The sequence below is a fragment of the Perca flavescens genome, chromosome 17, assembly GCF_004354835.1.
Source record: "Perca flavescens isolate YP-PL-M2 chromosome 17, PFLA_1.0, whole genome shotgun sequence".
NCBI lineage: Eukaryota > Metazoa > Chordata > Actinopteri > Perciformes > Percidae > Perca > Perca flavescens.
In genome coordinates, this window is record NC_041347.1 from 13,386,553 (window position 1) to 13,409,828 (window position 23,276).

At 41.3% G+C, this 23,276-nt stretch overlaps 1 protein-coding gene across 5 annotated transcripts in view; it reads left to right on the forward strand.

Moving 5' to 3' along the window:
* macrod2 (mono-ADP ribosylhydrolase 2) overlaps nt 1-23,276 on the forward strand; it is a 442,811-nt gene that overhangs the window by 388,625 nt on the left and 30,910 nt on the right. For all 5 annotated transcript variants that reach the window (XM_028603086.1, XM_028603087.1, XM_028603089.1 and 2 more), the window contains exon 9: nt 11,840-11,918. In XM_028603086.1, the coding sequence (XP_028458887.1) occupies nt 11,840-11,918 (79 nt within the window). The remainder of the gene's footprint in view (nt 1-11,839; nt 11,919-23,276) is intronic.

Consider the following 23,276-nt stretch of genomic DNA (forward strand, 5'->3'; position numbering starts at 1 on the left):
CGGCTGTGCAGTTTGACCGTCCTTCATGCGCGACACACGCTACCTCAGCACCATGAGCTAATGTGGTTGCTGTGTAGAAATAATCCAACTTCTGCTATACAGCTCTCTTCCTTCCAATAAAAACACCTTGCTATGCTGTAGTTCTTTTTTTCAAAAGGCCATCCTGTCTCTTCAGCATGACCTCCTGAAACTCCCAACATGACAAAAACCATGTAGTCTAACTAATATTTTTGACTCTCTCAGAACATATCTGCTATCTGTTTACTTGTTTCATATTAGCCCACAGTTATCCCACTACAGTGTACAAGTCATATATATATATATATATATATATATATATATATATATATATATATATATATATATATATTTTTTTTTTTTTTTTTTACATTTTTGATGGTTTTATTTGATCTGCCAATGAGCAAAACGTTTTTTAGTGTTGTTGTAGATTGGTGTTTGAAAAGCACAGTGCTACCTCTTTTTAGTAACACTCCACTTGTATGAGCTCTCTGATGATCTGTCAGACTGAATTGTGTAGCGTCAACGGCCTGGAAGGCCCTTATGGGTATCCCTCCTTGTTTCTGATGCTACTATGCGTTAGTAGCATGTGGTTCTACCCTGAGGTGCAGCAAGGCAAACATACATAAGGACACTGACACTAATATAGATATATTACACTCTCTCTGAGAGAAATCATGCAAATCAGGGAGAGACTGTGGAGAATTACCTTTCTCTGCCTGCATGTCTAGACTGTAGATGATGTCAAAGTATTGCCTTCATTTGGCTTCTTCACAGATTTGGTCATATATTATTTTAAGAAGACTTTCTTTGCATTAAACTTTGTTTTCAACTCTTCCAAACTTAGGTTCATGTAGTATCAGTGAGATGTGTTTTTTTGCCCATTAGTTCTGTCACACCAATAGCTTTTTGAGTTGTATGGTCTTATTTTATAACTAGTTGGGAATTCAGCTTGAAAGCGCTCTGGTCTTCTCTAAGCATATAACAAAACTGCTCGCATAGCAGAGCTTGGCTAATTAGAAACCTTCTTCCGCCCAATACAAACCCTAATCCTGATTAAGATCATCTTCCCCAATACGTGATTTTTTTTATCCTCGTTGCACCTAGCATCAACACCAAAAAGGGTAATCAGATTATTTTTAAATACAGCAAAGACTCAGTAAATCCGACTGTGAATGAGATAAAGGTGGATCTGGAGGCTGCCAGTTACACATTAGGGTGCATTAACACCCGACTAAACATAACAAGAATATCCAAACGAAATTTAATAGCACCTATATGTGTAGAGTAAAAACAGTTTTGCTTTCACTTGTAAATCAAGCAGGAGGCAGGCAGTGTGGACTCTGATGTTGTCATAGAAAGCTCAAAGGGAGACACACAGATAAGGAAGTAGCAAAAAGTAATATATATTATCAGAGGAAATCTGCCTTCAGCAATCTATGTTTTGTTAGGGAAATGATGTATCAGGTTTTGGTGTGTATGCTTGGAGTAGAATTTTTATTTCAGATTTACTATAAATGGTGCAGATATCCAGATGTGAGATGTGCGTGTTAATGCCAGCTGTAAAGGTAACCACTGTGTCATGATAATATAACAAACAGCCCGTTACTGGGCCTTTGAGTGACTAGATCTACTATTACACAGCTGTTTCTAATAAAACAAAAGTGAAGACTACAGTTGGTGCCACTTATTTTGTTTTAACACAAACCCTACAGTTGATGAACCTCCTATAAACCTCGTGAGCCACTTAAATGTACAATATCCAATCAGCCTCCCATCTCCAGAGCAAACACCTTTAGGCACCTCCTATCAGTCTGTTGCTGCCAGTTACAGCAACACAGAGGAAACCAAAACCAGACTATTTTATCTTAATCACTGCTTTCAAAGACTCTGATTTGGGTACTCTAGAACTGAGAACTGTATTTTATTTACAAGCCAGCTACAACATCTACATTAGTGCCTGTCCACTTTGGCTTTTGACATTGTTTTTATATTGTTTTCCATAACCGAGAAGTGATACTGTAACGTGTATTAACTTCCAGCAAATATTCTTCCTGTTGTCTCTATTTATTATTGATTTATGTGTCTCGTAATGTTTAACCGTTTTCTCTACTTTCATAGTAATCCTAATCCACTGGCCCCTCAGAAAGCATTTTACCTTCTGCCAGTGTGTGACTGTAAATAAATCGCCCCGACACTGTACAGTTCACATTGAACGGGAGGTTGTAAATTTGCTTGACGCATCTGACAAAGTCCAGATCAGCTCTTCATTCCACTTTGTAAGTTATGTCAAACAGCACCTCTGCTTTGAGGCTTCCTTCCCTATTTGATGTCGCCCACACAGCCATATGGTATCGCTCTCAGGTTCACTTTTTCTGTTTTTTATTTCCTGCCATTTCACTCATCCTGTGTTCTATTCAGCAGTGTGTAAATCTGCCATAACCTTGCATGGGCTATCATGGCATTTCAATGTGAAAGGTATAACCTTTTTGTTGTAACACATGTTCACTAATACTTATACTTTAATTTTGGGGGTATTTCTTTATTCTTTTTATGGCCTTGTAAGATACCTATAGACAACCCCCAGTAACTACTCATGGTATTACAGGATAGTGTTTGTAATATAATGAGAAGATTTAGATTTTGAGTGTCTCTATCTATCTGGCAAATGGTAGACCATCTCTAAACTCGAGATGAAATAATGAATACTGCTCAGCTGATTGTGCTGTTTGGACTTGAGAGCGAAAAAGGCTTTAATGAACCTTTTATTTGAGGGTTTGGTGCCAGCTGTAATGCAGAAGAGCAGGAAGAAAAGGGAAAAAATAATTAATATTTCGGCCTGAACATTGTGTTGTCATCTTGCATGGGCTCTGCTATAAAAGTAACAAATAGGTAATAGCTTTAGCCAGAAAGTGCATGTAAATCCGAGTACTTTCAAATGAGTGTTCCTCCTGACCTTTTGTCATTAACCTCCACAGGAAGAAAATCAACATAAAATCCCTGCATGTGGGTAAAACCTCAGAGAACTGACAAAGTTATTAACATTTCAATGTAGCGAGGGACAGCACAGCCCACGCACTTTCTCACTCATATGCATCATCATGTTTAAGCACTGACTGGGCTCCAAGGCTGGTGAGTGTTGTTAATAAGAATGCACAGAAAGAAGACACAGCTGTACTGCTAGCGGCTGTAGAACAATCCTTTTTCCCGAAGAAACACAGGCATGTTTGTAAGATAAATTACAGGTTACCGGTGCCTCTCCAGAATCAGGCTTGTATGCAGTTCAGGCAATTCTTGCCATGGGGAACTGTGATTGGATTCCCATTTGTCTGGCAGCTTTTGTGTAACATTCAAACCGGAGAGGACCTGGCTGGATCACACCACATATTTCCTCCCAGGAAACCCCCTCAGAACCAGTCAGGCCCAGACAGGGCAAACATGCAGCTGAAAAGGAGACGTGCCAAACAAGCACACAGAGACACACATTGACTGCTCCAAGTCCAGCATATACAAGAAGGAAACATAAAAAATGATTTATCTGAGAAATAGAAAAGATACATTTGAATTGTTTTATTTACCTTAGTGCACATCAGTGGATTTCATTTGTTTGAGGCGGTGTTCTCCCTATATAGACTCTCCTACTGGACCCAAAAGGGTTTGCCCTTGTTGTGTGAAAAGTGTTTCCATCTGACAAGACAGACACATTGTGCAATGACTTCATCAATGTGAGCGGGGCGTAAAAGGTTTAGCTTAGAGGATGTCTATACTTTGCTGCACACACCAGCCTCCCTCAGGGAGGGCTGACTTGGTTAATATTGGCTTCCTCCCAGAGACTGAGTAGGTATTGACTAAATAGAAACAGGAAAAATGAAAATATGAGTGGATCTGACAACCAAGCAGGATAACCCCTGCGTGATCCTGGAGAGCAGATGAGCAGACACTGAGCCTGACACATCCGCACAAAGCACCAATCCTTCAACTTGACATGCAATACTGCCTATTGGTGGTCAATATGGGAATTGGGAGCACAGCAAAGGTGTCAGAGGCCAGTCATTGCTTTAAAAGGATAGATGAACTCATGCAGGGGAAGATTGCAAGCAGAAAACATAGCGGGGAAAGGGTGTATACCATGTCTGCTATAATTAGAATTTATTTTAGAGTGACACAATAAATGTTAGTTTCTAGATTTCTTTCAGTTCCTGAGAAAAATGTGTTTTGTTTGCTATACTTACAGTATATGTACCCAGTTATGTTTTTGAACACTAGTAGCCCTGTGAAGCATTGTTTTGATTAGGGCGTCCCCATATTGCTTGTATTTAGAATTTTACCAACAATTGCATGAGGACACCCCTTTGCACAATGAGCACAATGAGCACAGGGAGACATGCAGACGTTCTTGCCAAATGCAGACGGACATAATGTATATTAACAGTTGGAGGGACGTAAAAGCTTGCAATGAACCAATAAAAGAACAGAAGCAGAACACTCAAACAAAGGTTTTACAAGGTAAGAAATGCATCGGACATGTTATCTCCTTAGGGAGACAAACACTGCAGCAAACTGCATTTTATGGAGAAAATGAAATAGGAAATGATTTGTGTTTGTTGAAAACTCCACGATACCTTTAACCAGAGGCACACAAACTCAGTGAAGACTTTTTCATGTCTCTGCATGCAGTTTGAAGATAGGTACAAGCGGACAATAGCATAGCTCAGGTACTGGGCAATCTATTAGATCATGTTGCAAGTTAGGTAAGGGAACATTTCTCTACTGAGCAAGAAGGAAAATACTATATTTCTATTTTCAAGCTGAACACTACACTTGGACATTTGAACAAGTTATCACAAAAACCCTCCCTCCACCATCACACACACACACACACACACACACACACACACACACACACACACACACACACACACTATGCCTCATCAGCAGAGGTTGTTATAGGCCAGAGGTCAGATCATTACCAATGCAGCCAGGGATCAGAGATACGGACCTCATATTAGTCCTTTCTTTATCATTCCCCTCTGATGTCGTTCTGCAGCTGCGCTACCTCTCATCTTTATGATTAGGAAATGGCCCAATCCTTCTCCTTCACACTCACACCATTCCTTATAGACTCAATACACGTATTCCATCATTATAGTTATTTGACAATCCATATCAATTGACAAATTTGTCAGTGGAGTCTACTGCAGCATTGTTCACATGCCAAACGTATGCTGTAGTATTGTGGGCCTCAATCTCTGGAGGCCCTACTGACATTTCCCTTAAAGCTCCTCCAAGGTACTTACAAGTCCTCTTGTTGATGGGGAAGGATTTTCATTACAGTCATTGGTTATGTACTACTAAACATTTAGTGGCAGTAAGGTAATGTCAGTTACTGTTCCTGTGGGAGGTTATTGACATTTTACTTTACTCTGCTGGAACAAGTTTGCAGAGGTAAAACAGACACTTTAGAATATTTGTTTGGTGGTCTTCTTGGCAACATTTAATGGAGAATATAAAATCCATAAAGCCTGCCCTTCTCTTTCAGACAGATTAAATGAAAATAATATGAAATGAAATACAAGGAATGAATTTTGAGTTTTCCTGCTGAAATCGTCTCTAGCTCTTTTTTTTCAAATCAGATAGCACAGTGCTTCTGCTGCTGGCAGTGGGAGCTGGCAGGAACAGCTCAAAGCCTATGCAAGTCTGTGTGATGTCTCTTTAACTTTGAAAGAACAATTTTTGAAAATGTGAGCTAAAATGCTAGATGCCTCAAGCATGCTGTACTCCATTTTTTGTCTACAGTACCATGCAGCAATGAAGCCTGAATAACACAGTAGTAGGAACTATTTGTTCAGCTCTAATGTGTAAAGGAAAATGTGAGGCACACTCAACATTTGTTGAATTAACATACAAATTACTGATATATTATCTTACGGATTTTTCCGAATCTAGCAAGACAGCATTTTCCTGTCAAAATGTTTTATATTCTGCACTGCATAAATGGCCTTAGAAGCACCATGGTGATGTTTTACACTGATGAAATAACCAGGCAGCTTACCAGAATGTTATCACTTCTACTTAGTCACACTGTGCTGAGCACTCATGCATAATTGTGTACATAAGCATTTACCAAAATCTGTCGTCTGTTTAGCAATATTAGGCTGACTTCATTGACTATCCTTATTGCCCTTATCGTGATTATAGTGAGCAGCTAATGTCGACTGGCTTTGGAAAGTAAGACTTTGAGCTCAGCACTTTCTTCCAGGCTTTGGTCATAACCATGCCTTCTCAAAGCCCAATGTCAGGCTTCTCCTTTGATGTTTGGATGGAGGCGTTTTGTTCAAAGGGATAACCTTTTCTGGGCAGTTCTTTGAAATGATAATTCACAAGCTTGCCGCAGGTGGAGCTGCAGCTCTCTCGGCAGACGGGGTCAATCAAAGTCAAATGGAGGAGCTACTCACAGCTTCAGCTGAGTAGCCGGAGCCAGTGTCTGGCTTTTGCTGTCACCAGCATAATCCCTACCGCTGGTAAAGCCAGTGGACACTAACTGATGTCACAGTGACAAGCAGATTTTAAGGAGCAGAACTTGGCCTGGGTAGTTGTGCTGTCATGGTCGCCAAGGATCTACAAATATGTATGTGTGTTTGAGTGTTTACACAGCTCTGACCATGGAAGCCTGTCAGACCCAAGCAGAGTTTTTTTCCAAGATGCAGAGGCTGTGTGTACAAGTGGCAAGGGGGACGCAGGTGTGTGTAATTACATCAGTAATAGCCTGGATATGGTCCACCTGCCTCAAAGTGAACCCTCTATCCAATCCAGCGCTGCTGACAACAAAGGAGACGAGCACTCACTGATTATGGTTTTGATGATGCAGCTAGGAGGCTGTGTTTTATGGGGAGATATTTCTGGCTCAGGAATAATTTGCTTGAATTATTCAATCTGTCTCGAACAATGACATGGACTATGAGTGTATGATCACACGTGCAACACTCCTATGTCATATATGTCATGTCAGAGATGAATAAATCCTAAACACAATACATATTTACTGTGTGTATGTGGGAGTGTATGATACATACAGTTCATTATGCCCAGGCGCTGTGATGGATTGGTGACCTGCCCAGGTTTCGTTCCATCCAGTCGATGCTGGTGTTTACTCAATACGACCTTGGTCATAAGCAAACAAAGCCAATGAATGAATTATTTCAGCCAGTGTTAATTTTGTACAGTATATCAGTCTCCTGTCACTGTTGTTCATCTGGATCCAGCCATTCAGGATCCTGCATAAGCCTGTGCCTCAGTAACAAGGCAGCACAGGACACATAGACACAGATCTCCCCTGGGTTTGGGCTCCAGCTGGAGCAGACATGCTAGGGCAAGCTGTCCCTATTATTGTTTATGACAGAATCAAGAAGGAAATGCAAGTAGTAAAAGTGCGCGTGTTGTGCCTGCACGTTGGATTCTGCTGGCAGTGCCCCCAATGTAATTATGGGCATGGTTGGCCAGCTATGACAGCTCATCTGTCAGCCAGCCAATAGGATTCTGGGGCACCTGGTGAGCCCTGAGCTACAATGATGAGCCACAGATACACACAAATTAAAAATCACATATAGTGTTTCATGAAACAAGAAATATGGGCAAAGGACACTTTCATATTGGTTTATGCTACTCATTAACACTGTGGCACATGCATCCGCCACAAATTGATAGTTAGCCACTCCCAAATCTTGTTTCTCTGCATTTCATGTGACATGAAAATGAGTTACAAAGGCATAGGTTGCACCCCTGGCATTATCATTTTAATTACTTATCATATATTCCGAACCCAATTACAACTAAGAGGCAATGGTTTTGAATTGATTAGGCCTGATGAAAGTGTTCTGCAGAAGGTTTAAATGAAATAATTGAAATTAGATCCTTAACCTGCATGATTAAATATTCCACAGTAGAGCATTAGTCTTGACAAACAATGTCTGCACCATAAATTAATGTCTTTACGCTGTAATAGAAAATAAAGTATGCTCTCGCCTCACTGTCGAAACTCGCTCAACAACTTCAAGTTGTCACTTGTTTTCTAGTATGTATTGGGCATTAAATAATTAATTGGAAAGATTTCAAATGTTTATTTAATCTTTACTCAAAGTGATATCTGAAGAATGCCATATACATGTTAATGTCACTTTCTTGAGGAAACACACGGTTTCTGTCAAAATTCTTCCAGTCCATTGAACTCTTATCTTTTCCCCAAGTTGGCTGGGTCTCAAAGAGCGACAGGTCAAGCCAACCACACCGTCTTGCAGCTTATTGTGCATAACACATTTCTGTCATGGCGACCATCCCTCCCATATGCAACCAGGGGACCCGATCATATTGTGTTCACTCTTTGGCAAAGGCCCTCCAATCAGGGATGAGTAATGACTAGGCAGGCTTGCATGCAGTGATCCCAGCTTTCTAATTAGTCTTCCATTAACTTTTTTCAACCTTGGCGACTGCAGAGTGCACGCTCAACACACACAAACACCAGCATACACACACCTCGCAGCCTCAGCTCAAAATATTGGGCCTCATCTCCAGTATTTAGCAGGTTCTACTCTGAAGTGATCATTAACATCATGCTCATTTTTACCCTAATGGTCCAAAAGAGTATATTTTGTTTGTTCGTATTTCTCGTGGTGCTAATTCATGTATTTCATATTTAAATATAATTACACTCTTGCATTGTAATGCTATTTTGTGTATCATGCTTTCTCTTTTTATGTATGTGTAATTATCGATATAAAGCAGGTAGGAAATATAGTGAGTTTGTGTGTCATCACTAATCCATGTGATAAAGAACGAACAATGTATTTTAAAGTGTATATGATTGAAAACATCTGGTGGATGTGATTTTGGTTCAGACTACTATTCAGAGAAATGCTCTCCAACTACTCTTATACAGTAGATTCTTCATCTATGACTATACGGTACTGTATGTGTGCATGCAGGAGACAAGCTGTCTCTGGTTGACTTTGAAAGTACAGACTTAGAATTTACATTTATAAAGAAAAAGTTACAGATCACCTTCTCTGTTGTATTTGATTCATTTTAAACTGTTAAGAAAGCCTGGCCTGCAGTTTGTTTGGATACAGACAGAATGTCAATGTCAAAGACCATACGATGTGTTTCTGATCTTTAGAATAAAAGAACTTTCCCAAGTCTTCTGCAGAATGTGGACATGCTTTAACAGAACTACACAAAGAGATTGACAGAGAGGGAATGGGAGAGTGAGATTAGATTCTTCATGACATCAAAACTAAGATTTTCCGTTTGGTTTTGTTTCTCAGAGTTGTTAATTCAGAGTAATATTTCTTCTTTTCTTTTGTAACATTAAACACAACATAGGAAAATGTAATCAACATCAGTGGTGTGAGTGTGTGTGTGTGTGTGTGTGTGTGTGTGTGTGTGTGTGTATGTGTGTGTGCGTGTGCGTGTGTTTCAATGAAAGGCATGAATCCATGATTCATCCTGTTTCACAGTGGGCAGTCAGTTTCAGAATGGAGCTCCATAAAAGAGTAATGGAAATTCCTGGGGAGCTGCTGTCCTGTGGCCTTCCAGCACCCAGTGGTATGCACTATCTTGGTGTATTATCACTTTTCTCACAATCTGTTTGTCAGCGAGCCCACGACTTCAAAGGAGACTTAAAGCTTGCTTTCATTTTCTGTCGCGGTTGACAGAGTGAGTCTACATTTTTATGAACAAAGCCCCCCCCCAAGACATCTAGCAAAATAAAATGTAACCATCCTGGATGCAGCTCTTAACATTTACTCCAAAGCGCGGATCATAAACTATTAATAGATATATGTCTGTATGAGCACCAGAAGGGTGCCTCTTTGAATCAGATCCTTGTGTTGGGCAGGGTTAGAAATGGGGCTAAAGCTGGTGGGCTTCCTTTATTCCCCCATAACATCACTATCCTGCATGGAAGAGGATGGGGGGGGGGCGGAGGCGGAAAGCTACCATTATGGCTGTTGTGTAAAATTGCCATTATTCAGTCAAGCGATTATATGCTGTCGTGGTGTGTAATGCATCTCTGTGACTGATGCCTGCACATCTAAGACTCCACTGGAGAAGGGTGAAAGTGAAAGAGGTGACCTCTTTCTCTGCAGTCTTTCAAAAGCTCTGTAAGTCACTCATTTTAGACACATTATCACAGTATAGAAAGTGTAGATGGCCAGTGAATAGCTTTATATCAGTTTTTATAAACCAGTATGAATTACAACACACAGTTGTGAAATTGTTGACTGAAAAAGTGGCATATATTATTTACATGTACTTTTTTTGGTGTATGTCTGGACTATTGTAAGTACCAGAGACCATGATGCTCTCCAACTTCATCATCCCCTTGTGCTTTCTGGAAAATAAATCCCTTTCCTTTTCATATTAAACCCAATTATTTGAATGATTTTGGCCCTAAAGGGTGAAAAACAAAATGGTTATCGGATGTCTACTGACCCTACTAATATAAGTAAAATAGCTAAAATATGCTGGAAGTTACTACTAATTTGTCGTTATAAACTCCTTGTTGAGTCTAAGAGCCAGTGAGCTCGTTTTGTTGTTTTGAGTTTTGTTGTTCTGAAACAGAAAGGAACCTCTCTGCTTTCTAATCTGTTCCCCTTGGAAGGTATAATACGTTATCAGTAAAATGGGTTTCTTTATCATCATTTTATGGCATCCTTTGCTGTGCTGCATCAACAGCAAACCTAAGCTAACTTTGTGGTAAAGTTCAAAGGTTGGTTATCTGTACAAAAAACATGATGGCAATGTTTCGGAGTGTGAAGCTTCAGCTTTCAAATAATGCACAAATGATTCAGTTACACAGTTGGTATATTGGGAGCATTGTGAGCAAATACAGAAAGCCAGGTCATCCTGAGTGATTAGAAAGTTTTGAATCTCAGTAGGCAGTGAGAAAACAGAGGAGTGACTGGCATTGTTCAGCAACACCCACTGATTCAATGTATGTGGTGCTAAGAGCCTGATTTCACCTTTTAAGGCCCGGACACATAGAGCCGATAATCGGCCGTTGGACAGTCTGGCGAGGTCAGTGACTCGAGTCTGTTGAGTGTGTTCTGTGCCGTTGTCCGTCCAAGGGGCCGTCGGCCTTCATTTTGGCCGATGTGACATGTATAATCGGTGGGCGGGCACTGCCGGCAGTCGGACTCAAATTACCCGGAAATGGGGAGCCGAATGAGCGTGACTAGAGTCTCTCAAAATCTGACAAAAATCTTTTAAACTGACCTTTGTCGATCTGAAATGAAGATAGATTCAGCAACTGCATGGCCTATTTCTCGCTTAAAATGTTACACAAACATACTGTAGCAGACTTTTACTTTGTTTTAGCAGCCATTGTACAAAGTTTCTTTCCAACATTGTTAAAACGTGAATGTGTCACCTCTGCATCTGTCTGTGTGCATTGTTTTTATGGTCCTGAATAAAATACTTTGCCATTTTCTCTTGTAATTTTCAATTTGGGTGAAAGTATTCTCCATTGCTCATCATTAATGTTATACTTTAATGTCGTTGCACTTTCTCTGATACTGATTGCTTTGCTCAACCACTGCACCCATTCAATAATGCTTATTCTGATGTAATGTGCTGTAATGTTCTCTCTCAGAGGGTCTAGTTTGGGTGGTCTTGATTAGGAGGGTAACTAATTAGATTTCTCAATGGCTATGAATATGGCCTGCTGGTGCAGAGTATGATCAGATCTAAACTTGCCTTGTTTGTTTTTCTGTCATGTTTGTTTTAACAATGACACTTACTGCTCTTTTCTCTTTTTCTTCCTGTGCAGATCACACGGGTCATTTTCTGTGTCTTCCTCGAGACCGACTTTGCCATCTACAAGAAGAATATGTCTGTCATTTTTCCAGGTATGTGTGTTAATTCCAATTGACTGGACAGCATATCAGTAATACCATATCGTTACATTTCCTCTGTTACCCATTGCTGTTTTGTGTAGAACTAGTTCATGGATAGATGAATGAATGATTTATATGCTGTGTTTTTCCAAGGCCTCCTTTTGAAGGTTTTGTGTAATACGTGATGTCAGCACCTGCCTCATTGACCATGTGTATAGACCGAGGCAGCTTTGCTCCCTTGTTTTCTTTTCTTTTTATTATTATTTTTATCAGAACAAAGTACATTGAAAATATTCAGTGACAAACACTGTTAAAGGCTTTGATTTTTCAATTTTCACTTACAGATTCCTATCCCAACACAACAACCCCAGATGCAAAAAAATAATAATAATATAAATAAATAAAAATAAAAGAAAAAGAAATGTATATATGTATGCATACATATACATATACATACACACATATATATATATATATATATATATATATATATATATATATATATACATACATATATACATACATAATAAATAAAGGAAGTGGTGGGGGGGTCCTCAAATTACTTTAAAGAGGGAGGAGTATATTCTTTTCAAAATAGTTTATTAAAGGGTCCCATGTTTTGTAAAATATTCTGGATGATGCCCTGAGAAAATATTTTATTTTTTCAGTTTTTAGAAACATCATTAGATCACTAAGCCATGATGACATTTAAGGTGGATTGTGTGATTTCCACTCCAGGAGAATTCTTCTTCTAGCTATTAAAGTGGCGAAAGCCAGGGTATTCTCTTTATTTTTAGCTATTTGGGAGTCGTCGCCTCTGACTCCAAACAGAGCCATTATTGGATTGGGTTGAATTCTTAATTTAAAAGCTGAGTTTAAAATCTCAAAGACTGAAAACCAATATTGTCTCAATTTAGGACATGACCAAAACATATGGGTTAGATCTCCCTTTGATGCATTGCAGCAGTCACATGTTTCATCTATATTTGGGTACAATTTAGCCAACTTTGTTTTACTATAATGAATACGGTAAATAACCTTCATCTGAATCAGATTGAGTCTTGCACAAGAAGTCCCATTTACTTGATCAACAGCTCTATCCCAGGTGTCTTCAGATATGTTGATTCCTAACTCTCCTATCCATTCTGTTTTGATCTTTTCTATTGATACATTTTGGAATGACATGATCAGGTTGTATATTTTTGAAATAAATCCCTTAAGGTGTGAAGGACCTTCAGAACTAAATCTAAACGTGGCTCAGAAAATCTGAGTTTTGAAGACTACATTTTTTAACAAGATCATTGTAACTAGCAAAAACATTATCAATAAAAAGTCACTACATTTAACTAGGCCTAAGTGCTGACATTGCTTGAAAGTAGGGTCTAGCTTGGCAGCCGGGAAAAGATGATTATAGCATATGGGGCTTTCCAAGGAAAAATCTGTGAGTTGAAATGCTTGTCTAAACTGGTTATATATTTTGAGAATCGAAATTACAACTGGACTTGAGGAGAATTGCGATGGCGAGAATGGTGACTTCATTGTAATCAGCACCGCAAGAGATGTTGACTTGCATGATTTAGCTTCCGCTGCACACCATTCTGTATCTGGAGATTGAAACCAATAAACGACTTTTTGTAAACTGTAATTAAAATAATGTAAACAGACCAGTGTATGAACGAATGATATTAATTCCTAAGTATTTAAATCCTGATTTTGATATGCAAAAGGTCAAGTCTGTATCCATAATCTAATCTGCCATATGGTTTATAGGGAAGCATATACTTTTAGAAAAGTTTAGTTTATAACCTGAAAAGAACCCGTAGTCTTTAAATATCTTCACAATCTGAGAGGCACATGACATCGGGTTAGTTATATATAATAATAGATCGTCCGCATATAAAGAAACTTTATACTCAACATTCATTCTTTTAATACCACTAATAGACTGTGAGGATCTGAGTACTGATGATAGTGGCTCTATAGCCAAAATAAATAGCAAAGGGCTAAGGGGACAACCTTGCCATGTACCTCTAGACAGAGAGAAGTATTGTGAGCATATTTTATTTGTGACTACAGCTCCCTTTGGTTGATGATAATAATCAATAAAGATCAATAAACAGTATAAATTATAAAGCAGGCGAATCCAGGAAGTGAATTTTGAACCAAATCCAAATTTGTCTAACACAGCAAATAGATAGTTCCACTCAACTCTATCAAATGCTTCAGGACTACTCTCTGACGCAGAGGAATGCACAACATTAAGAAGTTTTCAAATATTAATGAAGGAGTGACGCCCCTTGATGAAGCCCGTCTGGTCTTGTGAAATAACATCTGGAATTATATGCTCTATTCTAGAGGCTTTATACTTTAGATAAAATTTTTACATCCACATTTAATAAGGAAATCGGTCTATAGGAACTACAATCCACGGGGTCTTTATCTGGCTTCAGGAGAACTGTGATATGGGTCTGTGTAAGACTTGATGGCAATGTTGACTCTTCGAGAGAATTATTGAACATACTGAGCAGTAATGGAGACAGTTTTTAAGAGAATTTTTAATAAAACTCGACGGGAAATCTGTCTGGTCCCGGGGCTTTACCGCTCTGCATGGCTTTGATTGAGTCTTCTATCTCTTGAAGTTGTAAAGGTTTATCCAGATTACTCTTTTGATCTTGTTTAACTGAGGGTAAGTTTACATTAGCCAGGAATGTTGACATAAGAGTTTCATCATGTGGAAATTCTGAAGTATACAAATCTGAATAGAATTTTTGAAAAGTAGAATTAATTTCTTGAGGATCTACTGTAATTTCTTGACATGTTTTCCTAATCTTGGGAATAAGCTGGGATGCTGATTTAATTTTTAACTGTAGGGCTAGAAGACGCCTTTTCTCCATGTTCATAAAACCTAGCATGGGCAAAAACCAAATCACGCTCTGTTTTTTCTGTCGATAATAAATCATATCTTGTCTTAAGGCTCAGTTTTTCTCGTAGTTATGGTGTTGGGGCCATAGCATATTGATGATCAATTTTATGTATAGATTCAATAAGTTTCTCCTGTGTTTGTTTCTTTGCTTTGTTACGTGAGGCAGAGTACAATATTATTTCTTCCCTTATTACAACCTTGAGTGTCTCCCATAATAATGATGGTGATATAGTCTGTTTTATTCATTAGCAGAAAGTTGTCAATCGCACTAGATATGAATTGGCAAAAGGTTGCATCTGAAATTAAAGTTGTGTTCAGTCTCCACCAAGGCTGCGATGGGTAGTTATAAGAAAAACAAATGAATGATGGGGGCATGGTCTGATTCAACAATAGCTTAGTATTCTACCTTTTTTATTGAGGGGATAAACCTTTTATCAGTAAATAAATAATCTATCCTTGAGTAAGTCTGGTGGACATGTGAAAAGCAAGAGAATTCTTTTTTATCAGGAAATAAAAACCTCCACGGATCCACACAGCCGATTTGCGTCATATAACCAGCAAGAGTCTGAGACATTTTTAAAAGGGGTATCGTTTTAGGGTTGGAACGATCAATAGTTGTATCCACAGTTCATATCCCCACCAAATATAAGATGATAAGTGATTTAAATCCGGTAACAAGGAAAATATTTTTTTAACTATCATCCCAATTGGGTGCGTAAACACTGACCAAAACTACTGGAATATTGAAGAGATGACCTGATACAAAAATGTACCTCCCTTGGGGATCTGAAATCGTTCCAGATGCAGTAAACTGTATTCTTTTGTGAATAATGATTGCTGCACCCCTAACCCTATGGTTAAAACTGGAGTGGTAGACCTGGCTGACCCAAGTTTTCCTCAGTCGGTTATGATCTTCAGTACGTAGGTGCGTTTCCTGTAGAAATTTCTTTATTAAATCTCTTCAAATGCGTAAATATACGAGTTCTTTTCATTGGTCCATTTAAACCTCTAACATTCCAACTAACAAAGCGCACAGCTGACCCTCCAGTACTTGTCACCCTACTACCAGTGTCTACCATTAGCCCCATGGAAAATGCAGAAAAAGAAAGAAGAAAAAAAAAAAAAAAAAACACCCAGAGAAAGGTACATTTTGACAAACCCAACCAAACTATAATACATTCTAGATTTGTCTGTTTAACAAAGACAAACAGCAGCTCACAACTATCTCTCAACTCCCGATGATCCAAGTCCATATCCTTTTCCGTTATTTCCCAGAGCTCCCGACATAATGTAGCTAACCAGAAAAACTTATGCATAAAATGTAGAATCAAGCCTACCAATAAGTGTATAAGCGGACCACAGGCAACATTACCAGACACAGTACCGCATAAATTAACAAAAAAAAAAGAAAAAAAAAAAAAAAAAAAAAAACATTCAGGGCCAATCAACGGTAAATCTGTTCATCAAGTGTTTCGTCCTCAAAACGAACTCGTAGTTGTGCTGGATGAAGCAACTGGAATCGTACATCCTTCTGATACAGCAGCTGTTTGACGTTTTTAAAAGTGGTGCGTTTTCTGACAAGATCGACGGAGATGTCAGGATAGATCCTCAAAGTGGAGTCCTTATACTTTGCCTCATGTTGTCTGGCCCATCTTAGCACTTTTTCCTTCTCTTGGAATCTGTAAAAACACACAACCAGTGGGCGAGGAGGCCGACTTTCTTGTGGTTTTGGCCCCAAAGATCAATGTGCTCGTTCCAATTCAGGAGGTTTTTCAAAAACTTTGGGACCCATGACTTCCATTAACATCTCGGACTCAAACTTGATTGTGGATTGGCCTTTCTCGCGTTTCTCCGGGACGTTTAAGATCCGGAGATTTGCTCTCCGCGACCGATTTTCCAAGTCATCAACTCGATCCAGAAGTGTCACGTTTTGCTCTTTCAGAGTTTTGATAGTTGTTTCGGCCGCAGCCAGCGCAGCGAAGTTATCGCCCGCGAGCGTCTCTGTAGCACACAAGCAGGATTGGAAACTTGCCAAAGTCTCCGTTAAAGCATACACCGATGCCTGAAGCGGCACCATCGACTCTTGGATCAGAGCTGAGATGTCCTCTTTTATCAAAGCTCGTTGCTTTGTTAGCTCCGTTATTAGCTGGCTCATGGAGACACCGTCATTATCTGGAAGAGCTTCTTCAGACTTCCCTGCGCTAGCCATCATGGCTAACTTGCTAGCTAACTTTATAGCTTCTTTTAAAGATTATTTTTTGGGCCTTTTCTGCCTTTAATTTGACAGGACAGCTAGGTGAGAAAGGGGAGAGAGAGGGGAAGACATACAGAAAATCGTCACAGGTCGGATTCTAACCCTGGACCTCTGCGTCGAGGCATAAACCTCTCAGTATATGTGCGCCTGCTCTACCCACTAGCCAATCCGGCCACATTTGCTCCCTTGTTTATCATAGAAAACATCTGCAGCAAGAGAGATGTTGTTCCTGGAAGCAGTAGTATAAGGACCTGTCAGGCTTGGGTGACACCTTTAAATGAAAACAAAGTCAATGCACCCGCACGGCCATTTGGGAGATTAACAGTGAGAATTTATGCTGTCAGTTGGTAAAACAAGTGTCAGGTTCTCCAAGGATTGCCTTAATAGGATTAGAATAGTTAGACTTCTTGTCAGCGAACCAGCAAGCTGATATTTAGCATAATTGTTGATATTCTGATGAGACTTTAATGCCAGATTTGATTGACTGTATAAATTGTCCTCGGCAGTGAATGTCTCCTGCAAGAACTACAAAATTTCGGGATGCATAGCAGATTGTCCTTGGTTACTTGGTTTTATTCTATATGTGAAATAAACAAACATCCATTATCTTCTACTCCCAATCTCTTTTCTGTCTCTCTCTCTCAATGCCCTCCCCCCTTTCACGCCATCATCTATTTTGGGGGGGGCCAAGAGCAGTCACCAGCTCTGATGGGAGCTCCACGGAGGATTGGGTTTAATAGCTGGGGAGCTAAAAGAGGCTGGCTGGCTTCACCAGCCTAGCATTACCTCCCATTTACCTCACTTTTCCCTCCCCACCTCCCCAATGGAATACCGGCTCTCAGGCCTTCATCTCGCTGCTCCCAGATGGAGAGTGTTTTGTTCCCCCTGCGCTCCCGTCATCTGTCCCGCTCCCCGCCCAGGCTCTACCCTGAAAGATTACATTCTGGGAAGAGACCTTAATTATAATGCCTGCCCCCACGCACCTAGCACCTGTCTCATCATATTAGTGCTCTGAGATGAGAATCTGGAGCTGTTGTTCTCTAGTTATCATTCTTGCCATTTACAAGTGCTGTCAGTGGATAAATGCCCTATATCTCTCAATGACTGGGAACATAGAGGAGACAAAACAACAGGCTCTGTTCAAGCCACAAAAGGGAAATCAGAAAAGTTCTGAGAGCTACATTATTAGAAGATAACGCTTTAAAAACTGTTTACCATCATGCAATGAGTTTCTAATGAGGAAAACAGAGGTCAGTGTTTGATCAAGTGTGGGGTCGTTCCAGAAGACTACCACAGCACACACCATGATGTCACCCTGAGCGCTCTTCCTCATCACAGCATCTCGCCTGTCACATGCCCTTTCACCTCTGGGGAGCCACTTTTTTAGAGCCACGTTTGTCACTGGTGTGTGTGTGTGTGTGTGATTAATTCCATTATAACCCTAGTGGCTAACTACGTGTGAAATTCCCACTCAGGGTCATTGTTTGAAGTATGGCAGGTTTCTTTTTATTTTACACCACGCTTGCCGACACCTCCTCCAGTCTTTCACCTCATGTGCTTGTTCAAAGCTTTTACCATCCTCTCTCTATAAAAACAACAGCTCTTTTAAGATGTTCCATAAGGAAGATTTAAAGATAACATAATTACAAATGCTGTGATTGTAGACTAGACATTTAAGTAAGGGAGTGTATTCATAGATTTTATCCAGCCAGGCTGCACCACGTAGATGAGTTTAACAGTAGTCGATTGGCGTGCTTGAAAGAAAGAAATGCTGATTGGTATGATTGCACCATGTAGGCAATGCATAACCCCGTAGCGTGAAAAGACTTGCATTTAGCCTGCGCAGAGTGGCAGTAGTGAATCAGACGCTGTGAATTATCTCTGCAGGTGTGCTCGTACGCTTTCTGAACATCCAATCATCCTCACTGTTAGAGACAGACAGTCAGGTAGATCTTGTGGCAACACTGAATGCATCACAGAGAGGCCTGAGACCATTCTGTCGCCTGGAACATGATCTCACTACCATTAACATAACGCCCTGCACTGTAAAGGTTAGCACCCCCCACCCCTTATTCTCTCTTCCTCACTCATTCTCACTTCCAACTCTCCTTGTTCAGATGCCACTAGCCCATTACCTCATCCCTCCACTTTCTATTGTTCTTTCTCATTATTTCAAGGAGTTTCTCCACAGCCTCCTCTATCAGCAAACCGTTCCAGAGCTTTTATGGGAATAGTGGCCTTGATCTTTCTCTTATTTGTATCTGTGGTTGTGTGAAACTCAGGATCTTCCCTGTGACATCAGTTTCAAGCCCGTCTAGAGCTAAGAGCAGGCACAACATGTTATTGAAGTCTTACTATTCTCATTTTTCATTGTATAGCTGCTTTTCTCATATTCAAGCAGTCTGTCAAGTGACAATGACTGGAGCAGGAATGTGTAAACAGGACATTTGCATACAGGAAATTGCTTTATTACAATGTGCATTCCCACAAGCTGTCACTATGAGTGAGCCAAAATATAGTTACATCTCTGCAGAAAGAGGAAACTGAAAAATAGCCTGTGCTCACAAGAATACTCATGCACACCTGCATACAGGCACATCAGCTACAATGCACAAGCACATACATTTAAAACAGGAAGTTGCACCTAGTCGAGTATTGAATATTCAAAAAATAAACACGCTAAAAAGCGACGATGCGTCTTGATAACACGCCAATAATGGCATACGAATTGGCGTGTCATACATTCGCCACTTCATGAGATCAGTCTGTGTTTGAAATGATGAATGATGGAATTTTCACAGACAAAGGTCTTCAGGTATGCCAGCTCAAGGAGTACTTCAGTTTGGAGTTATAAGATGTGTAAAGGAGGCCTCTCACACACAAATACTAAAATATACGAATAGACAAACAAGCAAATACACAAAGCAACTATACATAAAGCTTTTGCCTCTGAAGTACCATTCACCACCTTGACAACTGAGCTCATAACCAGTGATATAATGACCTATTCATTACTTTGAAAAGCCATAAACTGTAAACATCTCAAAGGTGCTATGATAATCTTGCTATCTGGTTAGGAGGAATCATTGGAAGGAATAGACGCACCTAGAAACAGCAGCCAGAAAATGTCAAGGAATTACCACGGTTGTATTTTTAGCAAAAGTATAACCATTAATTGACAGAGCTTAAGTAATGCAATTAATCATATGCCATGATTCTATTAAGTATTCAGATTGGTTCATAGATAGTGATTGACCACATGCTTGCCTTGGCGTGTATTATTTGCGAGCATGGAAGCAGTCAGGCAGCTGTGGTTGTAGAGAGTAAAAGCATGTTGAAATTGATTCCGGGTACACTCCTTCACTAATATGATCCGGGTGGCTGCCCACCAGCTGGGCTCCATCTCTTCTTCTCCTCAATCAGCCACAGTGCTGACAATATTAACACAGCCAACAGATCTGCAGGAGCTGCTGCATTCTCCCCAACTATTTCGCTGACTTTCCAATTGACATTTGTTTAGAAGGCTTTAAATACACACTCCTTACTTCCAACTCCACAGCCCACACACCTACCCCCATATGTCCATAATAGAAGCTTCCCCTCAACCCCCCCACTGCTTTGGAAGAAGTAAAGCTGTGATATGCACACACTTCTATCACACACGCGTAATATGTGGACAGAAGATATGAAGGGCTACAGGAACCCTGTGAGGGGTGAAAATTAAGTCTGTGTTGCTTTCACGAGGCTATTCCTCGGGGCATGGAAATGAGGAGACCATGGTGTGTTAGTGGTGTGATTGTCAAAAAGCATAGTGGCTCAGAGTCTCTCAGTCAGCTTTGGCAGATAATGAGGATTCAGTTTAGCTCATCATATGTGAAAATGTTCACGTTTGTGCATAAATCATAGACATGTAGAAAATACAAAAGAAAAAATACATATCCTACTACCTGCTTGTCAACATGTAGATTTTTGGTCAGACAGACCACAGGGATGCCCTGGTAGCACATCTGGTAGAGCGTGCGCCCCATGTACCAAGGCTCAGTCTTTAACGCAGCGGCCCAAGGTTTGATTCCGACTTGCGGCCCTTTGCTGCACATCATCCCCCTCTCTCTCCCCTGTTTCCTGTCTACAGCTGTCCTATCAATTGATGGCCAAAATGCCCAAAAAAAGCACTTATAATTACCAAATTAACACTTTATAACTTTGTTTGTTTAATCTGTACATAAACCGATATGTAAAAACAAGTTGTAGTTTTACAGGGTTCCATGTGCTAGACTATTTCTTGGCCAGATACAGTGACTTCCTGGAGTTTTGTCATCGCTTTTGAGGTTGTCAGGCAACCAGTGGAGAAACCAGGTCATATAACAGGTTAATTAGTCCATCCATCCATCCATCTTCGTCCGCTTATCCGGTGTCGGGTCGCGGGGGGAGCAGCTCCAGCAGGGGACCCCAAACTTCCCTTTCCCGAGCAACATTAACCAGCTCCGACTGGGGATCGGCGTTCCCAGGCCAGGTTGGAGATATAATCCCTCCACCTAGTCCTGGGTCTTCCCCGAGGCCTCCTCCCAGCTGGACGTGCCTGGAACACCTCCCTAGGGAGGCGCCCAGGGGGCATCCTTACCAGATGCCCGAACCACCTCAACTGGCTCCTTTCGACGCAAAGGAGCAGCGGCTCTACTCCGAGCTCCTCACGGATGAGTGAGCTTCTCACCCTATCTCTAAGGGAGACGCCAGCCACCCTCCTGAGGAAACCCATTTCAGCCGCTTGTACCCTGGATCTCGTTCTTTCGGTCATGACCCAGCCTTCATGACCATAGGTGAGGGTAGGAACGAAAACTGACCGGTAGATCGAGAGCTTTGCCTTCTGGCTAAGCTCTCTTTTCGTCACAACGGTGCGATAGATTGAATGCAATACCGCACCCGCTGCGCCCGATTCTCCGACCAATCTCCCGCTCCATTGTCCCCTCACTCGCGAACACAACCCCAAGATACTTGAACTCCTTCACTTGGGGTAAGGACTCATTCCCTACCTGGAGAAGGCATTCCATCGGCTTCCTGCTGAGAACCATGGCCTCAGATTTAGAGGTGCTGATCCTCATCCCAACCGCTTCACACTCGGTTGCGAACCGATCCAGTGAGTGCTGAAGGTCGCAGGCCGATGATGCCATCAGGACCACATCATCTGCAAAGAGCAGCGATGAGATCCCCAGCCCACCAAACTGCAACCCCTCCCCACCCCGACTACGCCTCGATATCCTGTCCATAAATACTACAAACAGGATTGGTGACAAAGCGCAGCCCTGGCGGAGGCCAACCCTCACCTGAAAAGAGTCCGACTTACTACCGAGAACCCGGACACAGCTCTCGCTTTGGTTGTACAGAGATTGGATGGCCCTGAGAAGAGACCCCCTCACCCCATACTCCCGCAGCACCTCCCACAGTATCTCCCGGGGACCCGGTCATACGCCTTCTCCAAATCCACAAAACACATGTAGACCGGTTGGGCATACTCCCAGGCTCCCTCCAGGATCCTTGCGAGAGTGAAGAGCTGGTCCGTTGTTCCACGACCAGGACGGAATCCGCATTGTTCCTCCTCAACCCGAGGTTCGACTATTGGGCGAACCCTCCTTTCCAGCACCTTGGAGTAGACTTTACCAGGGAGGCTGAGAAGTGTGATACCCCTATAATTGGCACACACCCTCTGGTCCCCCTTTTTAAAAAGGGGAACCACCACCCCAGTCTGCCACTCCTTTGGCACCGTCCCAGACTTCCACGCAATGTTGAAAAGGCGTGTCAACCAGGACAGCCCCTCCACACCCAGAGCCTTGAGCATTTCTGGACGGATCTCATCAATCCCGGGCTTTGCCACTGTGTAGTTGTTTGACTACATCAGTGACTTCCGCCTGGGAAATCGACGACAATCCCCCATTATCCTCCAGCTCTGCCTCTAACATAGAGGGCGATTAGTCGGATTCAGGAGTTCTGCAAAGTGCTCCTTCCACCGCCCTATTACCTCCTCAGTTGAGGTCAACAGTGTCCCATCCTTACTGTACACAGCTTGGATGGTTCCCCTTCCCCCTCCTGAGGTGGCGAACAGTTTTCCAGAAGCACTTTGGTGCCGACCGAAAGTCCTTCTCCATGTCTTCTCAAACTTCTCCCACACCCGCTGCTTTGCCTCTTTCACGGCAGAGGC